Source organism: Phyllobates terribilis, unplaced genomic scaffold (assembly GCF_046119375.1).
Source record: "Phyllobates terribilis strain yellow unplaced genomic scaffold, ASM4611937v1 Scaffold_13__5_contigs__length_258822181, whole genome shotgun sequence".
Taxonomy (NCBI): Eukaryota; Metazoa; Chordata; class Amphibia; order Anura; family Dendrobatidae; genus Phyllobates; species Phyllobates terribilis.
The window spans coordinates 196,585,981-196,610,638 of record NW_027362773.1 but is presented as its reverse complement, the minus strand read 5'-3'; the positions used below and the strand labels follow the sequence as shown (position 1 = coordinate 196,610,638).

Sequence of the window (24,658 nt, the reverse complement as noted above, 5' to 3'; positions counted from 1 at the left end):
TAGCCTCATTGTTCGGTGGATGCAATGAGAACATTAAGACTGTGAAAAGATACTTTTTTTTACCAAAAACTATGCCTATTGTTTACAATATATCCATTATGATGTTAAATACAAGCAATATTTTTTTTTTTAAGTGGAAGTTGTGTACAGTGTTAATTCCCCCTATAATTGCCTTTACTGACTACAGATTACATGCTATAGAAAAGTTTTTACTCTATTCTATATGATGATGAAGGTGTTGGAGGTGCTCAGTGCTCACATCCCCTCAGGGGCGGGTCACCTGCTGTGTGTCAATAGCAGTCCTCCTCCTCTGCAGCTTCAGCCATCAGCAGCCAGGCTGCACGGTCTCCTCATCCTCCCTGCAGGCAGTCTCCTCTACCACATTGGTGACATCATGCCAGCTATTAAAAAAGGAAGTCGGCAGGTAGGAGATATTTCTCAGGGCTCCTGTTCAGCAGCCACGGAATGCTGATCTGGCCTCTGGACCAGAGTCTTGCAAATAAATTTGCTCATATTAACTGACTATGCACATGAAACGTCTATGTTGAATCCCAACTCTGCTTCCATCCCCTTGGTCCACTGTCCTCTGTTGTGCTCCACATTGGGTATTGCAAGTTGCCCAACATAGATCAATGACTGAGTCTCGAGACCTCTATGGTCAGTGTGCTCCTCCTTCTGTGCATAATGTGCTTTACTTGCTTCCATCCCTACTGGGTTCCACTTGATTAATCCTGTTGCTCCTGAGATTCCTGTGTGTGCCAAGTCCTTGCTGCCCACGTGCCTTCCAGCTGGCTGCATCCATGCCCAGGGTCCGAGTGGCCACCTAAACCTGGGACTTAGAGGATCCACCTCACCTGGTGGTCTAACAAATGTTCTGCCAAAGATATTATTTTAATTAGATTTTATCCTTATAAATCAGTAAATCCTTTCCCAAATTCCATTTTTGCACTGGCGACTCTTGTTAGGAGCCTTAAACCAAAAGTGCAATAAGGATGGCTTGGCTATTCATTAAAGTTTTTATTATTGTTAAAAAAAATGTGCATTTAACCAGGATCTCATTGATCATTTGGATGATCGTACGGTACTTTCCTATCTTTTAACTGACAGTCCTGTGATCAATAAATGTTGTTGTGCTGTTCTCTTCTTGGCCACTAGATGTCAGAATGGAGACGCCAGAAAAGCTATTTTCTTCATATGGGGCACATCACACAGTGCGGGAAATTTTGCTTGTCTTTTGGCTACATCAGTTCTAATGTTATTTAGATATAATAAACATCAGGTCAAATGGTTGTATCTCTGGACCTGATGATGATGTTGATAGTGATATCAATATATTCATTATTTTTATTGTTATCATTTGTGCGCAGGAGTAATAACATACTGAGGAGTTTTATTATTACGATCTTACATTTTGATGGTATAAAACTAGACCAGGGAGGCATAAAAATGGTCAAAATTTTGCTAAAAGTGTTAGACACATTTTTTACGCCACCTCCGGTGTATTATACGATTTCACTTAGCCATGCCCTTCTTTCTAGAAATTATTGAATATTGTTTAGCGTAACGAAAAAAAAAAGATCTATTGGAGAAAATAGATCGACTGGAGAAAGTACTGAGTCGCCTGCAGAGTCATGGCCTAAAGGTGAAGCCCCTGAAGTGCCACCTGTTCCACAAACAGATCGAATATCTCGGTCATACTGTGTCGGGTGAAGGAGTCAGGCCCACCCAGGAAAAGGTGGCCGCCATACAGGAGTGGCCTACCCCGAAGACAGTGAAGGACGTTCGGGCCTTCCTGGGACTTGCCGGGTACTACCGAAGATTCGTGAAGAACTTCACCCGCATAGCCAACCCATTGCTGGAGCTACTTAAGGGAGTGCTGGCGGGCTCCAAGAATCAGGCGATTCGATGGGGAAGAAGCCAGGAAGAGGCCTTCCGTGCCCTAAAAATGGCCCTGACCGAGGCCCCAATACTTGCCTATGCGTATTTCTCCCAACCCTTCATACTCCACACTGATGGGAGCCTACATAGTGTGGGAGCCCTGTTATCCCAAATACAGAAGGGGAAAGAGCGCGTGATTGCGTACGCCAGATGCTCCATTCACGACTCCGCGAGGAACCCGGATAATTATAGCTCTTTCAAATTAGAGTTGCTGGCTCTGGTTTGGGCAATAACCGAGAAGTTTGCAGAGTATTTGTCCGGGTCCAAAGTACTGGTGAGAACAGATAACCCGCTTGCCCACCTGGAGAATGCGAAATTGGGGGCCCTGGAGCAGCGGTGGGTGGCCAGGTATAAGATCGCCTACCAGCCAAAGGCAGAGAATACTCACGCCGACGCCCTCTCCAGAGTGACATATGAACGGCCTGATCATGACCGCGATGAAGATTTGGAGGCGGATGAGACCCCTAGCTTCCGAAGTTTCGTGGGACCACTGGCCGCGGCGCAGCGACAGATCGGAGAGACGTCGAAAGAACAAGTGCTAGGGCGGCCAAGAGATGACTGGATCCGACTTCAACAGACTGACAGAGAAGTTGCTCAGTTACGTCAATGGGTGGCTTTGCGGCAAGTCCCCAGTCGAGAAGAGAGGAGTACCCTGTCCCCGGGAGCACTGAAGATGCTAGGACAATGGGAGAGACTGTGTTTGCGAGACAGGCTGCTGTACCGATGGGTGCAGCTACTGCGAGAGTTCGGGACCACCTGGCAAGTGGTGATCCCAGAGAAGTTGGTCGGAGTAGTGGCTAAGGAGGCTCATGAACGAGGGGCTCACTTCGGACCAGTGATGACGTTTCAGTGGTTGCAGAGGCTGGTGTATCATCCTCGACTGCGAGCAACAATAGAAGATGTCGGAGCTGTGAGTTGGTTAAGCCCCCGGAGCAGCGGGTCCCCATACAAACTATTGTGACTTCTGCCCCCTTGGAGGTGCTGATGATCGACTATTTGACTGTTGGACCGGCGCATCTCGGATATCAACATTGCCTGGTAATGACAGACCACTTCACAAAGTTTGCGGTAGTGACCCTGACCAGAGACCAGAACGCCGAGTCAGCTGCACAGGCCATCTGCCGAGACTTCATTGGGGTGTGCAGCTGCCCAAAGAGGATTCATTCCGATCAAGGCGCCTGCTTCCAAGGCCAGGTGATGGAAGAGCTGCACCGGTTGTACAAAATTGAGAAGTCACGGACTACTCCTTACCACCCTCAAGGAAATGGGGCATGTGAACGCTTTAATCGGACACTGATCCAAATGCTCCGCACGTTGGAGGAAGATCGGAAGATACAGTGGCCTGAGTTTGTGGCTGAGCTGGTGTGGGTCTACAACAACCGAGTGAATAGTACGATGGGGTTCACTCCTTATACCTTGCTATTCGGGCGAAAGGGGCGAGAGATTACCGAGTTAGAGCTGGACCCCGAGGAGATATACCCATGGAAGGGAGTGTCTTCCTGGGTCCGGGAACATCGGCATCGATTGCAGACCCTCCGATGGTTGGTACAACCAAAGTTTCGGGAGCTCAAACATCATGAGACATTGCCTCTTCGAGGGAAAGCTCTGAGGCTCGGGGAGAGGGTGTTGGTTCAGGACAGGCGGCCCCGGGGCAAATTGAGTAGGCTGTGGGAACGGACCCCGCACCGAGTGAAGCGCAGGATTGGCGCTGAAGGACCTGTGTATGAAGTTCAACCCGAGGGGGCTGAAAGAGCCCCTACCAGAGTGGTTCATCGTAGTATGCTGCGACCCTATCTGTCTAAAGATGACAAGGATGGAGAAGAATCACCTGCTTCTAGAGAAGGTCCTGTCACAGTTGCCCCAAGCCACGATGTGGACGAAGAAGAGTTGTTGATTCTACCTCCGAGCCCCAGCACTCACCTGCAGTCCCCAGTGCAGGCAGCGAGGGAACAACATTGGTTGAAGCCACCGGGCAGGCGAGATTGGAAATCCGAGTGACCCTGTACCCCCATCGGTCAAACTGAGTTACGCCGGTCAGAACGGACAACAGCAGGAGTGCCTCACCGTTACGAACAAGATCAATTCATATGGTACCGTATTGTCCAGGAAGTCCAAGAATGTGAACGTTTGATGAAGGAACTCTCGCCCGTGGAATGGCAAGTTAAAGGGGAGCGGGAGTGTAAGGGGGAAGACCGGGGTGTAAGTACTTTCAGAGCAAGGGATCCGTAACTGCCGGGCCCGTGCCTCTGGTTGCAGGGGGAAGATAGACTGCGAGCACAGGAGTCAGGTGACTGGGAAGCTGGGGGATTGTCCAGAGTGAGAGCTGGGAGGTCAGGTGACCGGGGAACTGGTGGCGTGGCTAGAGAGAGGAAGAGACGAGGACGTTTGCGCGGAAAAGCGGAGCTGGGTCCTGCTCAGCAGAGCAGTGTGATAGGGTCCAGGCTCCTGGCTACAGTACTTGGAGCAAGATCCGAGTGCAGTGGACAGGAGGAGTCAAGCCGACTAGGGGGAGAAGAGACGCAGGGTCCGTGGAGCCGAGCAACTGAGGTGCCGTGTTATGAACTAGGGGCTCAGGGGGTAAAACCAGAGACCGCCCGCTACCGCCAGAAGACGGAGCATTGTTTGGGCGGGGACGCCTGAAAAAAATCAACACTGGCAACTGCCTTGTGAGGAGCAAGAGTCAGCTAAGTGAAAAAACTGTCGATTACAACCGGTTCGACTGTGCTACATCTAGTTAAACTGTGAACTGTCAGTAATACTTTTACCTGCTGCTTCCCTTGTTTTTCCCCCATATTTTCCACTGTTACTCCCTGCGTGGAGGTTGACTCTGTTATCATAAACCTCCCCTGTTTATTAACCCCGTATTGGCTGCTCTGTGTTTCTGTGTCACTGCATCTAAAGCATCTAAAGTACCCGTGTTACACATGAGAACATATAAATAATACTTGAACGGTACAATCATACGAACTCTTGCTTGTATTACAGAACTCAAGAAGTCATCACAAAGAAATCATGACCTCAGCTTCTTAGAACGTTCCTCACATTCTCCTCCATAGAGTATAAAAGAGAACTGTCTCCATTAAAACATGGAAGCAAAACTCGTTCCAGCCTTCTTTCCATAGTTGTTCCTGGAAACGTAAAGGTAAAACAACCACGACATTGTCTGGTGAGGACTAGAGAAGAAGACAATGCATTACCGCCAAGATAGAAAGGTGCCCACAGGTAGCCAGCCCAGGTGTTCACCATCAAAGAGGACCTTCTGTTTTCCTACTGGGGATTATTACCACCACAGCTTTTTATAATATTTAAGCATAACAATACAATGAATGACCTCAAGAGAAACAGGATATTCCTACCACATCCTTCCTAGACCAACAACTTTTGTCATGGAATGGACTGATGGGTTGAAGAAGTTTTTTAACTATTAATCTCTTTAACCTCTCCCATCTGTACAGTCATTAAAAAAAAGAAGAATGAGCCCTCCATTATTAGTTCCATATTTGCTACCCAAGATTGAAGGATCTAATATATGTTTCTACTTTCCATGACTATTAAAGCAACACCTAGCATTGTAGTTCCTCTGGAGAGGGGAGTCAGGTACAGGTCCTCCCATGAAGTAATAAAGGGTATGAGAACAAGTCGTCCCCCTAGGAGCCGGATGATCTTCCTCTATACGGTACCCACCCGATATTGCTCATATATACAGCAAAATCACTGTCAGGCCATATCTAAAGGGGATGTTCATTAAAAAAATGGGGACAAAGTAGGAAATGCTTAAAACTTGTTTAAAAAAATAAAAAACAGAACACTCAGGGGAGTAGTAGGAATAAAATAAGAGCAAAATCTGGCAAATTTTGACCTGGTGACGGGTCACTAATATGGTCACTAATATGTGATATATAGAGGTACAGTCTCTTAACAATATATAACTATATCATTATATAATTTTTTCAGAATATACTGCTTTGATTCTTGTATTAAACGTTTTAGGTGTACAGTAATCTGCAACCACACAAAGGAAACTCCACAACAAAAAGACCATTAAGAAGATATCAGATCGGAGCCAGCAATGTGAGGAATGTTCTGTTATTATTAAAAACAGCCTAAGGGATCTAGTCTAATGAATAAACCCCTAATTGTTACTATATAAGCCAAAAATATAAAGCATAGACTGTACCCCAGCCATGTACCCTTCCAATGGAGACTCATGGTTCAGTTGTGGTCATAACTGGGATCATCATCACACAACTTTTTAAAAAAACAAATATTACTAACAGGTTAAATGAGAAGGTGAGTCACAGACTTATAAGTTTTGGTTCTGTTCTAGTTTATTCAGATTTTATTTAGTGAGAAATTCTCTTTAATTTAACATTTCAGAGAAAAAAAGCTACAAAATCAGACAAAATATGTCCATTAATTGTTACGCACCTATCTCGGCTGGACTGGGTTTCACCACCTTCCTCTATGGCCGCTGCCCATTGCTGGGCTCCACATCGGGTCTTATAAGATCGCCTGGCGTGTCTCAGTGACATCATCTCCCAAGGCTTTATAAGGCTCAGTTGGACACACCCCTGTGACAGATTGTTAGGGCAGAGCTGTGTTCATCTGCTGTGTATTTGGACTCTGTTAATATCTGCCATCTTCCGTTGAAAATATCTTCGCAGATTTTTGTAATTCTGCAACTAGTACCTACAGCTCCATCAGACCAGCCCGTCATCCCATCATTTGCCATATGCACTATGAACTAACATTTAGAAACTGATCACTATGTTGCATTTATCTTTGCAAACTCCTGTGATTTGTACAAACCCTCAGACCTGCTGGTCAACCCTGTGCAGGTTAGCCCATTGTTTGCTGGTAGCATTGTGACGACTCAGTGTCAATGAGGAAAATCTGGCCCCTTGTGTGGGGGTGAACTTCTCTTAATTATGCCAGACATACTATTCCTTTGTTCAGTAAGTCAAGGGACATGAGCCATTGTTTCAGTGAGACTGTGAAGTACCACTTGTATACTAATTTGTGAAATGCCTGCTGATTATGGATTTCATCAGCCCCCTGTGGTGTACTAGTCTGCATCATGTGAAGGACAATTATGCAGTTTATTTGATCTAGCGAACAGCCATGATTATCTCCACCCCCAATGCTGTGTGGCACAATGCCTTGAAATGGGAGATGAGGGACATAAAAAGAGGCCTGCTCCGGCCACTGGTGAGATTCTACTGGACTTCAGCCTAGGGACCATGGTTCCAGTTCGTGGATTACAGAACTGCTGTACTGCCCAGCACTGAGCTCACAAATCCTTTTGGATAACCCAGGATGGGAGAATCCAGTCACCTGGCCACATACCTTGTTGTGCTCGGTTAGCTTCCTAACCTTGCCGCTACCTTCTCTCAGTGGGTGCCAGCCAAAGGCGGGGTACTACTAATTGAGGTAGTTAGCCCAGGGGGTTCTAATACTTGGTGAGCCAGCGGAAGGGTGAGACTCTGTCACTTGCACCATCTCGTGTCCCTCCTGGGAATGTAATATATGCTGATAACTGTTGGTGATCCAATAAAGTCTTACTGGAGTGTTGTAGCCTCACCCTGTGTTGTCTGAGTAGTGTTCGGGGAAGTAGTATGGACGTTCAGTGGGATGAACACGGGCTTGTACGGTCTTTCTAAAGACAGCCAGGGCATCAGACAAGAGCACCCACTGACCCTCTTGTCTCTAAAAGCATCACAAGCTGTTATTAGAGATTAAACTATTTCTACCACTCACTGTTCCATGTGCATTCCACCCTGGTGTGCCAATGACCTGGGCCCATGGGTAGACCTTGATTTACGGTTTTGTGAATCCACCTCACCATGTGAGCCTAACATTAGTATTATCAAACTTTTTACAGGTGCTGTATACTTGGGCCATACTATCTGTTGGCCTAGAAGGCATCAAGACCCCCATACATATTAGAGAAAAGTTGGCCAAACCAGCTGTTTCCAGCTGAATTAACTAACCATCTAACATTTATAGAGACCTTTTGCTCTCTTCTGACCAATTATATCGGTGGGAAGAAGAATCGGGCTTGTTCCATTTCAACCTCCTTTGTTTTCCCATGAGATAAACCTCCTCCAGAGCGGCTTACTGCATTCTCCCTATTGAAAACTCATGACTTCTTGGCCGAGACATAGATGACGGACAAATCCTTAGTTATCTAAGGTGCATTGGCACCAAGAGGTCTGGACTCCAGTAACAATACTTATAGGACCCTTATTAACTAACATAATTATAAGACACTTGAGCTTGGTAAACACATTGCTTCTGTACAATATGGCCCCCAAGGTGCCCATACATCTTACATAGTTACCAGCAGACAGCTATATCTCCTAATCCACCATACTTATGCATGTTTGGCCAGGCGCGCATGTGTTTCAAATGAGAAGTAGGGAGTAAGTCACTGCCAGACATCTCTGATTACCCCTGAGAACTAAAGGATCAAGCGTTAAAATTCAATATGTCCAAACCTTCTGACCCCTAATATTACCTGTAAGGGAAAAGTCAGGAAACCCTCAAGCCAGTAGACAGATCCCACCAAAATTGACTAGTTTTGGCCTTAAAGCATGGAATCAAAGGGCATTAGGCAACCTATGTAGACATCTCAGTTTCATTGTCCGAGCATTGACCATGATATCCAGCTGTAAAGTTTGGGTCAAGAACCTCGTACTTAGTTCATAAACCATGGTCCAAAGCATGGAAACAGAGACGTGTGAAGAGGGTCATACTCTTGTGCCTGAATGGTCAACCAGCCTCAGGCGGTCTTGAAAATTTTCCATATAACTGATGTTTCCGAAGGTCTTTTCCGACCTCTTGGTGACACACACCTTTTCTGCTGTGGAAAAGGATAATAGCTACCAAAATGTACATATCGATACACACAATTAGGTTAGGGTAGGGTCACACAACCGTTTTCTCTACATCCAAGAAAAACGGTCTGATTACTCTGATCAGACTTTGATCAGGGTGGAGTCAATTTTTTGAAGAACATGTCGGGAAAAATAAGAAAAAAGATTCTCCACCTTTTCCAGTCCGTCAGTCAGTGAGAAGAGAATCGGACCGGACTCAAAAGTCATCCAAGTGCGGACTGATTTTTTCACGGACTCATAGACTTGCATTGCCGATTTTTACCGACACATGCATCAAAATCATATCTACAATTTTTCCACGGACCATTTGGTCCAAGAAAAGCATTAGACATGTGCACAGCCCCATAGAATATCATAGGCACAATTGCTATCCGTGAAAACTGCGTATAGCATTCATCCGATAAATTTTGTTGTGTGCTTGAGCGCTAACCTTGAGTCACTCTCTATATTTACCATAAAATAATAATAATTAATATTTTAAAGCATTTTAAATATTTTATTGTGAAATTTACAACTTGATAAAAAAAGTTTTTATTATAAAAACATAAAATAAATATTACAACATTTTCGCTATTATACATCATACCGTAGGTATGACCTTTTTGGACTCCTCTACAAAGAACCGACTTCCTTTAGTGCCAAAGGAGTTAAAACATTCATTCTTACATAAAATAAAACTAATAATTAAAGAAAATTACATTTTTGTCTTTATTTTTTCACACATACTCCAGTTTTAAAAATACAGACCTGACTTTATGTTATTATTTCCTATTAATCTAGCTCGGACTATTTTATTATCATGTGGAATTTGTTTTAGCAAAACATTAGTTCAATATGTTATGTAAAATAAATAGAATGAATCATTATTGTATTTGACATCTGGATTATTTAATATTCATTATGTTCCCTGGTGGTCTTGTGTATTTGGTTTGTATACTGTATATTCATGATTTTTTACTGTTACAGGGATGGATTAAAGGGAATCTGTCTGAAGTTTTTTGCTGTCCAATCTAAGAGCAACATGATGTAGGGACTGAGACCCTGACTCCAGCGATGTATCACTTACGAGGCTGTGTCTTACCATTTCAATACAATCAGTGTTTTATCAGCAGGAGATTATCACTACAGGACTAGGTGTCTTGTGCATCCTGGTCCAACCACGCCCCCACCACTGATTGGCAGCTTTCTGCCAATCAATGTTGTGGGCGGGGTTATACATATCTCAGCATGCCGAGCTCTGCTACATCTGCAGAAGAGAAAAATGTGATTGTATCACAATTGCTGCACCCAGTAAACTAAGTGATACATCACTGGAATCGGGATCTCTATCCCTACAACATTCTGCTGTCAGATTACATAGTAAAAATCTGCTGAAAGAATTTAGTTAAAAAAAGGAGCACAAAAAAAGAGGGAAAAAAAACTTGCATATTATGTGAATTAGGTGGGGGTCACCTTAAAATATTTTGACCAGGGGTCTGAAAAAGAAAAGAAAAAAAACTTGCACATTATAGGACCTAATAGGGGGTCATTAGAGGCGTAACAATCACGGTCACAGAGGGCTTGTACAGGAGGGGGCCTGCCGACGCCAGCACATGCATTGACAGCTGTGACGTCATGCGCTACTCGTCTCTTGCTTACTGAAGTCAGCTTCCGGCTACAGAAGACGACAATGCGCAGTGGGGGAGTGGAGGGAAGGTGAGCAGAATCATTTATTTTATGCGTTAAAAAACAGCGACAGTATGGGGGCCATATATACCAGGATGGGGTACATGTATGCCAGAATAGGGAAAATATATACCAAGTTGGGCCCAGGATGGGGAAGATATATACCGGGATGGGGGACATATATATATACCAGAATGGGGGACATATATACCGGGATGGGGAACATGTATGCCAGGATGGGGCACATATATACCAAGATGGGCAAGATATATACAAGGTTGGGAGACACATATACAGGAATGGGGGACATATATACAGGAATGGGAGACATATATATATATATACCAGGATAGGGGAAATATATACCAGGATGGGGAACACATATAACAGGATGGGAGGACATGTACAAAAGGAAGGGAGACATATATACATTGATGGGCCCAGGATGGGGGACACATATATCAGGATGGGGAACATATATACCAGGAAGGACCCTAGATGAGGGAAATTTATACCAGAATGGGGGACTTATACCAGGATGGGCCCAGGATGGGGAAGATATATACCAGAATGGGCCCATATCATAGAATCATAGAATCATAGAATGGTAGAGTTGGAAGGGACCTCCTGGGTCATCTGGTCCAACCCCCTGCTCAAAGCAGGATTCACTAGATCATCTCAGACAGATGTCTGTCCAGCCTCTGTTTGAAGACGTCCATTGAAGGGGAACTCACCACCTCTCGTGGCAGCCTGTTCCACTCATTAATCACCCTAACTGTCAAAAAGTTTTTTCTAATATCTAATCTGTGTCTCCTCCCATTTAGTTTCATCCCATTGCTTCTAGTCTTTCCTTGTGCAAATGAGAATAAAGATGATCCTTCTACAATGTGACAGCCCTTGACATATTTGTAGACAGCTATTAAGTCTCCTCTCAGTCTTCTTTTTTGCAAGCTAAACATTCCCAAATCCTGCAACCGTTCCTCATAGGACATGGTTTGCAGACCAGTCACCATTCTGGTCGCTCTTCTCTGAACTTGCTCCAGTTTGTCTATGTCTTTTTTAAAATGTGGTGCCCAAAACTGTACACAGTATTCCAGATGAGGTCTGACCAAAGAGGAGTAAAGACCGATAATGACTTCACGTGATCTAGACTGTATGCTTCTGTTAATACATCCCAGAATTGTATTTGCCTTTTTTGCTGCTGCATCACACTGTTGACTCATGTTCAGTCTATGATCTATTAGTATACCTAAGTCTTTTTCACATGTACTGTTGCTTAGCTCTATTCCTCCCATTCTGTATATGCTTTTTTCATTTTTATTGCCCAGATGTAGTACTTTGCATTTTTCCCTGTTAAAAACCATTCTGTTGGTTGCTGCCCACTGCTCCAGTTTATTTAGGTCTTTTTGAATCCTCTCTCTCTCTTCTCTAGTATTAGCTATCCCTCCTAGCTTTGTGTCATCAGCAAATTTAATCAGTTTACCCTCAATTCCTTCATCTAAATCATTGATAAAGATGTTGAACATATATATACCAAGGTGAGCCCAGGATGGGGAAGATGTATACCAGAATGGGGGACATATATATACCAGGATAGGGGAAAGATATACCAGGATGGGCAACACATATAACAGGATGGGGGACATGTACAAAAGGAAGGGAGACATATACACCTGGATGGGCCCAGGATGGGGGACATATATACCAGGATGGACCCTGGATGGGGGAAATTTATACCAGGATGGGGGACTTATACCAGGATGGGCCCAGGATGTTGAACATACATACAAGGATGGGGGACATATATACCTGGAAGGGGCCCAAGATGGGGGACATTAGGACAGGATGGGGGATATTACTACATAATGGGGGAGGGCAACACGTATGTCCTTATAGGATTTAGAACGCTACTAGGGCCTATACATCTCTGACCAAGATGCGGGGGGGGGGGGGGCAGGTCCAAACTTTGCACTGGGCCCATCGGATTCTAGCTACAATACAGGAGGTTACCTAAAAATATTTTTGACCAGGGGCCCTTCCTAACCCGAAAATGAAAAAGAACAACAAAATCGCACATAATCTGACCTAGGAGAAGGTCACCTAAAAACATTTTTAACAGGAGCTGCTCCCAACCTTGATCTGGCTCTGAGTACAATAGATGTTGAGGTAGTCGAGTATTCAAAATTCTCCAAAAACAGAGGAAAATTATAACAAAAATATGACAAAAACCGAAGTAAGATTACTATAATATATGTTTCTATGTAATAAATTATAATGTTTTGCATTGTATTTATAATTTTACAGAACAAAAATAAATTGCCGACTGAGATCTCCATTAAGTCCCAATATAAGTGTCCATAAGCAAAAAAAAATAGGAAAATAATGACAATTTATCTTATTTTTCATTTATGTTTTTGTACTCCAAGATGTTCATTAAAAGTAACCTCTATGTAAAATTAATGCTGACTAAAGTAATCATGGAAATGAAATGTTACATTTACTGCTTCAGCGAAACTAAACTTCATTCATCAACGGTAACTTGTGGTATTTAGCGGAACGCCATAAATATACTCTTTATTGCCACTCCTCGTAAAATTATAGTAGGATACAACCATGTCTGAGCCATTCTGGTTTTGGCAATTGCATTGACTGTTTTATTCCTTTTATGTCTATTTTTTTCTCGTAACGGAATTTTGATTGGGCACAGACTAAGTTTTAAAGTTGCAGGTGGGCGACTTCAGTGGTGGAAAAAGTTTTTTTTTTAGCCAAACCTAAATGATCTGCAAATGAAGGAATTACCTAAAATGAAAAAAGAGATTCTTTTTTTTTTTAATAGGAACAGCGCCACTATAGTCTATGGGCCATGTATGGTATTGCAGCTCACTTGTATTCAAGGGAATGAGCTGCATTAAAGGAAAAAAAGAAAAGTATGCCAGCTCACCAATCATTATGATGCAGTATGCACGGAAAACCACGACCTCTCGTGTGGCAAACATGGGGGATGTCTTTCCAGCTCCTGGTAAAAAAAAATTGCCTTTATTCCATATAAATGTTAAAAATTACATCCAAGGCAAATGAATAGAAAGCAATACATTTCGAATGTTCTCCAACATCCTTTGTCAAAGCTTTGACAAAGAACATTGGAGTGCGTTCGAAAAGAGCCGCTCCTTGATCACACCGTGGATTTTAGCTTTTAAAATTTTGTGCAAATAAAGTTTGGATTTTATAGGAGCTGGAACTTATCTTTTAAAAAAAAAGCACATGAATTTTTATCTCAATTTGATGAGTTTTTGATATGTGGTTTTTGACCTCCATGAGAAAAACTTCAGTGTGGAAAGGTATGTGCACATGACGTCTTTTAGATGCCTACAAACGTGCATAGTTTCAGCTATAGGAAGATGTTTTAGGAAAGCGGTATTTTTCTTGGCGCACCTTTACTGATGTCTTTTTTGGACGTCTTTTAGGGAAGTGCAGACAAGCGTATTTTCGGTCAGAGTGCACTCCGACGAAACATTGGTTCGCATCCGGGCCAACGTGAGGGTATGTCCGATTTTTTTCCTCGGACAGAGCCGGTGCATTCTCGAGTTTTATCCAATTTTCGGACATGCAAGTCAATGAGTCCAGACTCACTTGGATGACACCTGAGTGTGGTCCAACTTCCAGAATTGAGAAGATGGAGAATTTTTTTTTCTCCATCTTCTCCTCATCCGAGAGAATCGGATCACACTCTGATCAAACTCTTTTCAGAGTTTGATCAGAGTGTCATTTGCATAATCGGCTCCATTCTCTCGGAAGATAGACTAAGAGTCACTTCTTCTTGCCATTTCACAGCTTTCGAAACCTGAAGTTGTTAAAAGAAGTGACAAGAGACGGAACATGTGCACAGAAAGTCGTTTTGATATTGCTGTGCATATGATTATTCTTTTTGGCATTTTTTTAGCACTTTTTCAGGCGGGTTCCAGGCCGAAATAAAGTTGTGTGCACATATCCTAAAGCTTGTCGAACTCATTGATACGTAATTTAAATCTTTCCTTTCCAGAGTAAACAGTGTATTTCTATCCTATAAAAGTTTCTTAACAACAAAAGGCATGAAGGGCTTCATGACATGACCCTGGGGCCTCCTGACACCTCCTTGGATTAGTTATCTTTGAGCATATGTAAGGACTCTTTCAGACATTCATGATCATTGGTCCGATCTTGGATCACAATGCGGTGTCTCTTCCAACCTGAGAGTCACAGCTTCATATGTGGCCAGTCTGTCCATTTTTTGATCCGAGATCAGAACGATGATCATGGACGTCTGCAAAAGCCCTAATGGTAATGAGCTGAAGCTCCAATTCTTCATGACCCCCTAAAGCAACTTTTGGGCCACCTCATATTTACACTCTTACTTAAACAAGATGTAAAATATACATTAAAAAAAACTTCCTGGTGGAAACTTCCTTCAGTTGGAGCTTAGAAAAGGGACATTGACCAGGGGGTCTTTTATCGCACAGTATGCATTGATATAATAAATAACCCGGAGATGTAACTCATATGGTGCACGTAGCCTTGGAATTATTTGTCTTACTCTTAACCAAAGATGATTATGAAATTTGTGCCAAACTTTGAACAAAATCAGACGACAATCCACAATCTCCTGCAGCCCTATTCACATGCAACAGTAGAAATAAGTTGCATACTTCTTATTTTGCATGGAAAAACCAAAGATTGAATAACAGGTCTAATAGGCATATTGCTCGGATGGATGTTCTATATTCTGGCAGCACATCTACAGAAAAATACAGCAGACACTCAAGACTCAGACCTAAAAAAAAAGTGGGTTGAGGGCTTGCACAAAAAGCTGAAGTGTTCCTTGGTATGTTCATATCTCCTCTCAATATCCCATTTTACCTGTGAAAGTAAATTCAAAACATAAGTTCTCAAGATAAGCACCGTAATTCTCCAGCAGCAAGGTGAGGAAGACCATCCATAATGTCAGAGCTGGCATGTTGTAACCACGCTTGTTGTCTGAGTGAGGTTTCTTGCTGTTGTACACTGAGGGTCCAAGGAAAGAAGTCTACTCTGACAGTTGACCCAAAAGGTAATAGCACCTGCATGAAAGAACCAAAATAGGACCATCTTTAGTCCGAATTCAGACTCTAGGATGAGATCTACTCCGAAATCTCAGAAAGATGAGATGAGAGCTTAAAAATATCTGAAATACAAAGTCCATTAGTACAGATCTCCATTTCTAAATTTTATTATCTGTCCGACCACCACATGACTTCTCGTATGGTTGGATCTGTGTCCAATACGAGGAGCATTCACTAAAGTTGCATTTGGCTCGTGAAGAGAACTATCTGTAGATTTTGATACTGTCCACCAGAATGTCTTCCACACAAGGTTTACAAACAAGGACTTTCTACTCTGGTAGATGTCATAGACATCCAGTTGTATCCACTGAAAGCCATGGCATTTTGATCAGGGTCACGTCCGTCTTGGTGCTCTTTAGAAGACCACAGCACAGGTTCCTCGGAATTGAATTTCCTAAGTTCAGTGTTGAGCTTGCAGCTTGAATGCTCCTAGGAACGTTTAATCAGAGATGAATCTGATTATCTGGAACTTATCTGTGACTTTCCAGTCGTAGAATCAAACAATATTCCAGAGAAGGATTAACTTTTGATTGCATGAATGTCTGCTTCAGAAGACAAGTAATGGCCAATACCGGAAGGTCATCCAGTGTCACTGTAGTGTTTCTTTCTTGTACATGACTTACAACATTGCTTCCCATAGAACTTATGGTTGCAGACTCCATGTTGAGGGACAAGAGAGCACCAGCTGAAGTAATCCACACATGATGGATCTTCTGTAAAGCAAGAAAATTACAGATGATTACCGTATATGGTGTTCTAGCTACATCATTTTAAAGAAAACATCAAACTGATCCATGTGTGTCGCTACTGAGTCTGACATGGCTAGCATTGATTATCAGACTGTGTGGGAACACGATCCATTGACAGGGGGAATAGTAAGAACCAGTTGTTTATAAATTTATACAGTTCCAGGAATATTAACAGAGGAACAGAAGCATCCAAATAAATAAATGAAGTCTTGAGTCAAAGAAAATATCCTGCAGAATTGTTTCCTATAAAGAATACAAGTATTTTAAAAAAACAGATAAATTGGGAGAGCTGAGATTCTCTTTAAGGGGGACCTGTCACTAGACCAAAAGTGGCCAGTTTTTGCTTGAAATTTATCCCTACTGTTATCTTGAGTATTCCGCTTTTTTTTTTTTATAAGTGTCATATGGCCACAGAGATATGAGCCTTTATATTTAGTGCAAATTCTTATGGTCTTTACAAGGGGGCGTGGCTCTCAGAGAGAGTCTGAAATGGAGCCTAAAGACACGCCCCCAGAGAATCCTGGGAGAAAACCATAAGAATAAGCACTAAATAAAAAGGCCCATAAGTCTGGAACCATATGGTGGATTTTAAAAAAGAAAAACGTAGATTACTCAGCAGAGAAATGGGACTAAAGGAAAAGAAAAAAATGGACCTCTTGAGCTTGTGACAGGTCTTCTTTATAAGAAGGGCAACCTTTGGGAATTGCTCACAATTTCTTCTTCTATGAGAGAAATTTTTTCAGAGAGTAAGAGAAGGCAGGCATGTGAAAAGGAAACTTATGCATGCAAGTGGATGCAGAGACTATTGACAGGCACAACCAACCACTCATAATCAAGTGAATAACATCATTATGCCATATGGTTACATAGCACAAGCCACCATAAAGTACCCAAAAACACTGACACATAGGTTTGTGGGAAAGCATTCAGTATAACCTTATTCTGGGCTTGAAAGTCCATTGGGAGGTGCCACTGCTAATCAGTCAGTGACTGGCAGTAATATGTATGCTCTGTCACTGATAGCGTATGCCCACTGGACTTAATAAGGAAAGTTTTTTTATAATTAATATAAAAAATATAATAAATCTCTCCCCACTAATATATATATATATATATATTCTGATCTGCTAGTTGAAAGTTTTAGCACTGGAGGAGATTGGGGGATAATTCTGTAAAACTTCAGATTCTGGACTTAAGAGTCTGACTAGCCCAGGGGGATGGGGACGACTCGATACCCGGGCCTTTGCCTGGCCTTGGGGATGTCGCGGTGGTCGGCTCTCGGGCCCGTACCCTGGGGTCAGCTTTTAAAAGGGGATTGATTGTTAAGTTTATGAAAGTTCGTGACGCCACCTGTGGTTTCTGGTGAGAATCACCAGCGCTGCGGCAGTCCACTGAGGCCGGTGATAAGGCAGCTCGATGGTATAGCTCCCCACAGGTGGAGTTAGGCCTCAGGGCTGCTTACGGAGAGGGGGATGCAGGACAGGCGAGACCCAGCCGGGTCAGAGCAAGAACAGGGACGGACACGATAGTCACTTCAGTACCTTTTACTGATGGAAATTCAGGCACGTCCCGGAGCACTGTAGGGTGAAGGGTGCATATCAGAATCCTCCCCAATGAGTGGGTGTAGGGCCTCCTGTTTCTTGCCTCTGCGTATTAAGTTTCTAACCTGCCTGAAGCTAGGCCTAACTTTATTTCTGTCCTGCACCGGCTGACGTTGTGGTAGGGCCTTCTCTTGGAGTGCACGCTCCCAGCTTACGGGGCCTATGTGTCTCCTGGCTCTGTTACGTATCAGCTCTCTGATGAACCTGGAACCTGTAGTTCTCCAGGGATTCCGGTTATGCCTTACTGGGTCGTAGAGATCCCAGTAAGCTCGGACCCGGTGTCCGGTATATGTTTCGGGGTGAGCTGGGTAAGCTCCTCTGCCCCCACTGCTACTCACTTTCCACTCGCCTTCGGCCACGCTCGGGCCCTCACTAGGCTACTCACAGTAACGGCAGCTTGCCGCTCTTCACCGATCTTATGGTGCCGGCACACCTAAAGCTCACTATTCTGAGCTACAACTGAGTCTAGACTGGGCTTACTTCTGCAGACAAAATTCTGCAAGAACCGAACTGAGAACTCTGTCCCTCTCTGGCTGTGAGCAGGAACTCTGTTCTGGCTAGACTGAACTGCCTAGCTCCATCTTCCCTATTTATATCCCTAACGGGCTCCCTCTGCTGGTCTGAGGTGGAAGGTGGAGATGTGTGAATATTTATGGGGGCCTCTTGTGGAGGAATCCATCAATGCACTCTTCTAGGATCTGTGATACCAAGCGCAGCTGGGCCTCACAAGTCCAATGCGCGGTCCGAACCTTAGATTAACATTTGTATGCACATGTATAAAGAGAAGGTTGGCATTGATTAGCACCGCCCTTTGGACTATTAGGCCCAGAATAAGCAATATATTAAGTAGTTACACACGTGGTCAAAATTGTTGGTACCCCTCGTTTAATGAAAGAAAAACCCACAATGGTCACAGAAATAACTTGAATCTGACAAAAGTAATAATAAATTTAAAATCTATGAAAATGAACAAATGAAAGTCAGACATTGCTTTTCAACCCTGCTTCCACAGAATTAAAAAAAAAAATTAAACTCATGTAATAGTCCTGGACAGAAATGATGGTACCCCTGAAAATAATGTGACAAAAGTAACATGTTTAATCAAGTGGTGTCCACTAATTAGCATCACAGGTGTCTACAATCTTGTAATCAGTCAGTGGGACTGTATATAGGGCTACAGATACTCACTGTGCTGTTTGGTGACATGGTGTGTACCACACTCAACATGGACTAGAGGAAGCAAAGGAAAGAGTTGTCTCAGGAGATTAGAAAGAAAATTATAGACAAGCATGTTAAAGGTTAAGGTTATAAGACCATTTCCAAGCAGCTTGATGTTCCTGTGACTACAGTTGCACATATTATTCAGAAATTTAAGATCCATGGGACTGTAGCCAACCTCCCTGGACGTGGTCACAGGAGGAAAATTGATGACAAATCAAAGAGACGGATAATACGAATCGTAACAAAAGAGCCCAGAATAACTTCTAAAGAGATTAAAGGTGAACTTCAAGCTCAAGGAACATCAGTGTCAGATCGCACCATCCGTCGTTGTTTGATCCAAAGTGGACTTCATGGGAGACGACCAGGGAGAATACCATTGTTGAAAAAAAATCATAAAAAAGCCAGACTGGAATTTGCCAAACTACATGTTGACAAGCTGTAAAGCTTCTGGGAGAATGTCCCATGGACAGATGAGACAAAAATGGAAGTTTTTGGCAAGGCATATCAGCTCTATATTCACAGATGGAAAAATGAAGCATATCAAGAAAAGAACACTGCCCCTACTGTGAAACATGGAGGAGGCTTTGTTATAATCTGGGGCTTCTTTCCTGCATCTGGCACAGGGTGTCTTGAATCTGTGCAGGGTACAATGAAATCTCAAGACTATCAAGGGATTCTAGAGAAAATGTGCTACCCAGTGTCAGAAAGCTTAGTCTCAGTCGCAGGTCATGGGTCTTGCAACAGAATAATGACCCCAAAACACATAGCTAAAAACTACCAAGAATGGCTAAGAGGAAAACATTGGACTATTCTGAAGTGGCCTTCTATGAGCCCTGACCTAAATCCTATTGAGCATCTTTGGAAAGAGCTGAAACATGCCGTCTGGAAAAGGCAACCTTCAAACACGAGACAACTGGAGCAGTTTGCTCATGAGGAGTGGGCCAAAATACCTGTCAGGAGGTGCAGAAGTCTCATTGACAGTTACAGGAATCGTTTGATTGCAGTGATTGCCTCAAAAGGTCGTTCAACAAAATATTAACTTAAGAAGAACCATCATCTCTGTCCAGGCCTATTTCATGAGTTTAATTTTTTTAAAACTTCTGCGGAAGCAGGGTGGAAAAGAAATGTCTGATTTTCATTTGTTCATTTTCATAGATTTTTAATTTATTATTACGTTTGTCAGATTCAAGTTATTTCTGTGACCATTGTGGGTTTTTCTTTCATTAAAGGAGGGGTAACAACAATTTTGACCACGTGTGTAAAAATACAAGTTATACTAAATCTTGCCCCACAAATCCTTGGTTACTTCTGCTGTATAACCTGCTGCCTTAATATTGATCAACAATTTCATACAATTTCAATTTCATACATTTGTATGATTATATGCATAGTGAGAATGATATCCAGGATAATGTTGGTGCATAATAACTACATGCCAAGCAGTAGTTCTGGCATCCTTTCCCAGAAAATCTCCGTACTCTCCTCTTCTCACTTTTTGCTAGCATTTCCTTTATAGTGATAGATGCTTCTCTTGACTTGGGCAGTAAATCAAACCTATCATTCGGCATTCACAGCTCACCATATAGTGATAATGGGATGATAACATCTCATTTTCCTGCAGGCTGTAAAGCAAGATGTTTTCTTTAATACCAATCTGTTGTGCTGACATCTAGTGGCCAACGCCCAAAACAGCAGAATGCCTTAATTTATTTTTCTTTTTTTTTTTTGTATAAAAATAAAATAAAAAAAAGTTTTAACAAATTAGTTAAAGGCACACTAGCCTATGATTAATCGGCAATGTCTTCAGTTTGACAGTTCAGTGTGAGCCTGTAGGTTAATTCCTGTGTCTTTATAATTACCAGTTCGTTAGTAATAATGTATGTAACAGCACCCCAGCTTTTGTGTCTTTTCCTACTTAGAAAAGCTGTCATTCATATTTGTCAGGAGTTTGGCCAAGAAGTTGTAATTATCTAAGCCATGGTTCACTTGTCGGGCAGATTTCACAATTATGTATACTAATTTGAGCTTAATTACACCATGATAAGATTGAAGACCTATATGAAGAATACAAATCAAAGCCCCCATTATATTATATTTTATCAGCATTATTTTTATACTGTAGCTGCAGTGTCAGTAGACTTGGCCTTTTTGCTACTTTCAATTCACAAGAAACCATAGGACACTATAAGCCAAACCAGAGGTCCTTTGTGGTATATGCCGTTAACATCATGAATGGCCAACATCAATGCACACAGATCTCTTTAAAAGGATTTTCCATTTTCAGAAAACCCTGCCCCCAGGCTGCTATATATATATTTTTTTAAATTTAGCTTGATTCACCCTCCTCAGGTCCAGCTCTGAGTCTCCGCCCATCGCTCCTAGAGTATTTTTTTTATTTTAGAGTATGGTTGGCCCTTGAGCTGAACATTTTGTCTATATAGCTTTCCTTGCCAGGTATCTGAACATTTGGGTCTGAGTGTGAGAGTGTGAACTGTGATAGCAGCAGGAGAGCATTAGGACCCTGTGGGTTTTGCCTGACTGAGCTGAGAGCAGGGGCAGACCGGGAGACCCTGTGTGTTCCGAGGGTGTCTGCTGTGTGAGACGCTGGAAGGAGAGTCTGAAGAGAACTGTGAGGACTGAACTTCAGCAATACTCTCTCTCTACATGCTCTCCTGTGGGGGTTGATAACCCCTGGCCCTGGTGAAGCTATATCCCTGCTTAAGAACAAGTGCTGAGCTGGGGAAAGCTGTGTGGCTCCTTGGAGTTTTGTGGGAGTCCATGCTGAGTGACCAGAGACTTTGTGCTGAATGAGCCAAGTGTCGAGTGAGAGGGAAAGAGACAGAGGATATCATCTCTGTGACGGAGCGCATGGTCGGTGGTCTGGAAAACAGTTAGTGACTGCGAGAGGATAGACTGGGTCCAGTGCCATTCATATTGAGAGGATACTGACAAGCCTGGTGAAGAGTTCTTCCCGGACCTTAACCTGAGGCTACAGGACTAAAGTCCCCGGTGTGTGGGCTCGGCATTGGCCGACAAGACAAGGAACCTTTGCTGTTTTTGTAAACATTGCTTTTTATTTGGCGCCAAAGTTTTCCGGGACTAGCTGCAGCCACCGCGATTCACAGGCCTGTGATAGACCACATCTGAGGTTAATGATACCGTAACTTTAAGATACCCGGGCATACTAGGGGTATAAGAGCAATTGGTGTAGTTTCATGCATTGTTATTGTTAATAGTGGTAGGATTGTACTCAGTGTGCCATCTCAGGGGTCCCAATAGAACACCCACACTAGATCGACACAGTGTTTAGGTAAAATTGTTCCAGATCTTTAGTATAATTCACATAAACTGGAAACCTTGAGATTGGCACATTGATTTCAGCTTTTGCTGATTGTGTGTAGTAGACACAGTGTCCCAGGTAGAACCTGAGACTGATTCATGCAATACTGAATTTTAGTCTTAACCCTGTTTTAGTAAAGAAAGTGTTGTTTATTTCTGTCTCTGTCCCAGTTTGTGACTCACTGGATCTCTCTCGGATCTCCGGTCATTACATGAGTCCTGTTCTGCCCCATTTATATTGAAAACTGGTTTTAATACTAGAGTTAGGGACCATCCCGATTGGGTAAACCGTGTCATGGTGGGATGGCTTTTACATCTTTTTCAGGATTTGGATTTAGATGGGTTAGTTTTAGAGATGAACGAATCAATTTGCAGGATCCTAGCCCACTGTCCATGTCTTTATGTCATTGCTCATGGATGGAAGCCCTGTGCACCGCCTCCTACCTGCCAGCGTCTCCTTTGATTAGATGCCCTGACGCAATGTCATTGCTGTGGCATGAAGCAAACATGACGTCATGCCAGTTTGACAAATCATAAAAGGAGCCAGGGATGTCGAGAGGTAAAAGGCAGTTAGAAGGCGCGGAATACTGACCGGCCCACCGGAAAAGGGTCCTGCGAATTTATTCTCTCATCACTACTTGCTATGCCATCTAATATATTAGCATTCATAAACATAACCAAAGATTGGGGGTTTATGTTCTCAACTAGAAATTTGTGCATACACTAAAACAAGAAAAGGCAAAAATATTCATGGAAGAAATTCAATAACTAGGAGAAGCCTTCATGATGGTCTGGGCCGGACGGAGTAGACCGTTAAAATGAGTGACTACAGTAAGAAAAGACCTCAAAGAAGAAGTCCTATACAGTGTTCCTTCATCCTCATTCCCATTTTGCTGCTGCATGGTGGTCTAAAATGTTTTTTTTTTGGATCAAATGTATCAGAACCTATTGAAATTCTATAGGTTTTAGTGCTGTTAAACTTTTGTTTTCTCAGTTTATACCTTGGATTCCTGAAGTTGGACAGAAGTTCATGTTGCAAGCTTGGGAAGTTGGCGGCTTTTGATGAGGCAAACATCCCACCGCGGGTCTACCTTGATGAAGGCATTGGACAACTCGTATTTGCATCCCTCCGCCACATGTAACCGTACACTGATGAGAGTGGACATATCTTATGGTTACATTCAATATATATATATTTTTTCCGAAATAGTATATAAAAAAGTAAAAAAATATATATATATATATATATATATATATATATATGTGTATGTATAGGTTTATATATATATTTTATTATTATTATTTTTTTATACCATTTCGGCAAAAAAAATTTTTGCAATAGGTAGAAAATATTTACCGGCTGCCATGGATATGTATTCCATACATAAAATGCATTGTAGGGCGAGTGCACGGGACAGGGTTTGTTATTGCATGGCTGCTCCAAGGGTACGTTCACTTTTCTGACACTACGACATCTCCTCTGAGGAACGGTGACGAGTTTGCCATGATTGTCTTGTTCTCCACACTTCAGTTCACGTTTCTTTACACCAGGGCCACATGTGGCGGAACACTGCAAAAATGAATGGAAAAATATCATTAATGCATAAAATATTAATCAACTGTCTGCAAAATTAATATGTGACTCCTTTTTTTGCAAAAAGAATATCATTTCTTGTGGGGAAATATTTCAATATCTAAAAATTGGCAAATATTTTTGTTGCATAAAAGATTCCTACTATATGTAACCTTCCCACATAAATCAATAATATATCGGTAGTTCCATTTTTTAATTAGGTTATCCCTTTAAAAGTTTTTTGTCTCGTCATCAGAGATCAGCATCGTGTAGGGGCAGAGATCCTGATTCCAGTGATGTCACTTACTGGGCTGCTTAATGTAGTTTTGATAAAATCACAGTTTTATCAGTAGGAGATTATCACCAGAGGACTAGTTGTCATGTGCTATCTAGTCCTCTTGTTCTGTGTAGCTCCGCCTCCGCCACTGATTGACAGCTTTCTCCTTATGCAGTATACATAGGAAGCGACCATTCAGTGCTGTTGGCGAGGTTATACACAGCTCAGCATTCAGAGAGCTGTTATATCAGCAGCAGATAAAAC

General features: G+C 42.6%; 1 protein-coding gene across 1 annotated transcript in view; it reads right to left on the bottom strand.

Moving 5' to 3' along the window:
• Positions 1-15,238: 15,238 nt before the first annotated feature.
• The window catches only part of ADAMTS18 (ADAM metallopeptidase with thrombospondin type 1 motif 18), a 206,695-nt gene continuing 197,275 nt past the window's right edge, over positions 15,239-24,658 (bottom strand). The window contains exons 21-23 of the mRNA XM_073659152.1: positions 23,902-24,114; positions 23,546-23,693; positions 15,239-16,347 (exon numbers count right to left, since the gene is read on the bottom strand). Coding sequence (XP_073515253.1) covers positions 16,214-16,347; positions 23,546-23,693; positions 23,902-24,114 — 495 coding nt within the window. The 3' untranslated portion in view covers positions 15,239-16,213. The remainder of the gene's footprint in view (positions 16,348-23,545; positions 23,694-23,901; positions 24,115-24,658) is intronic.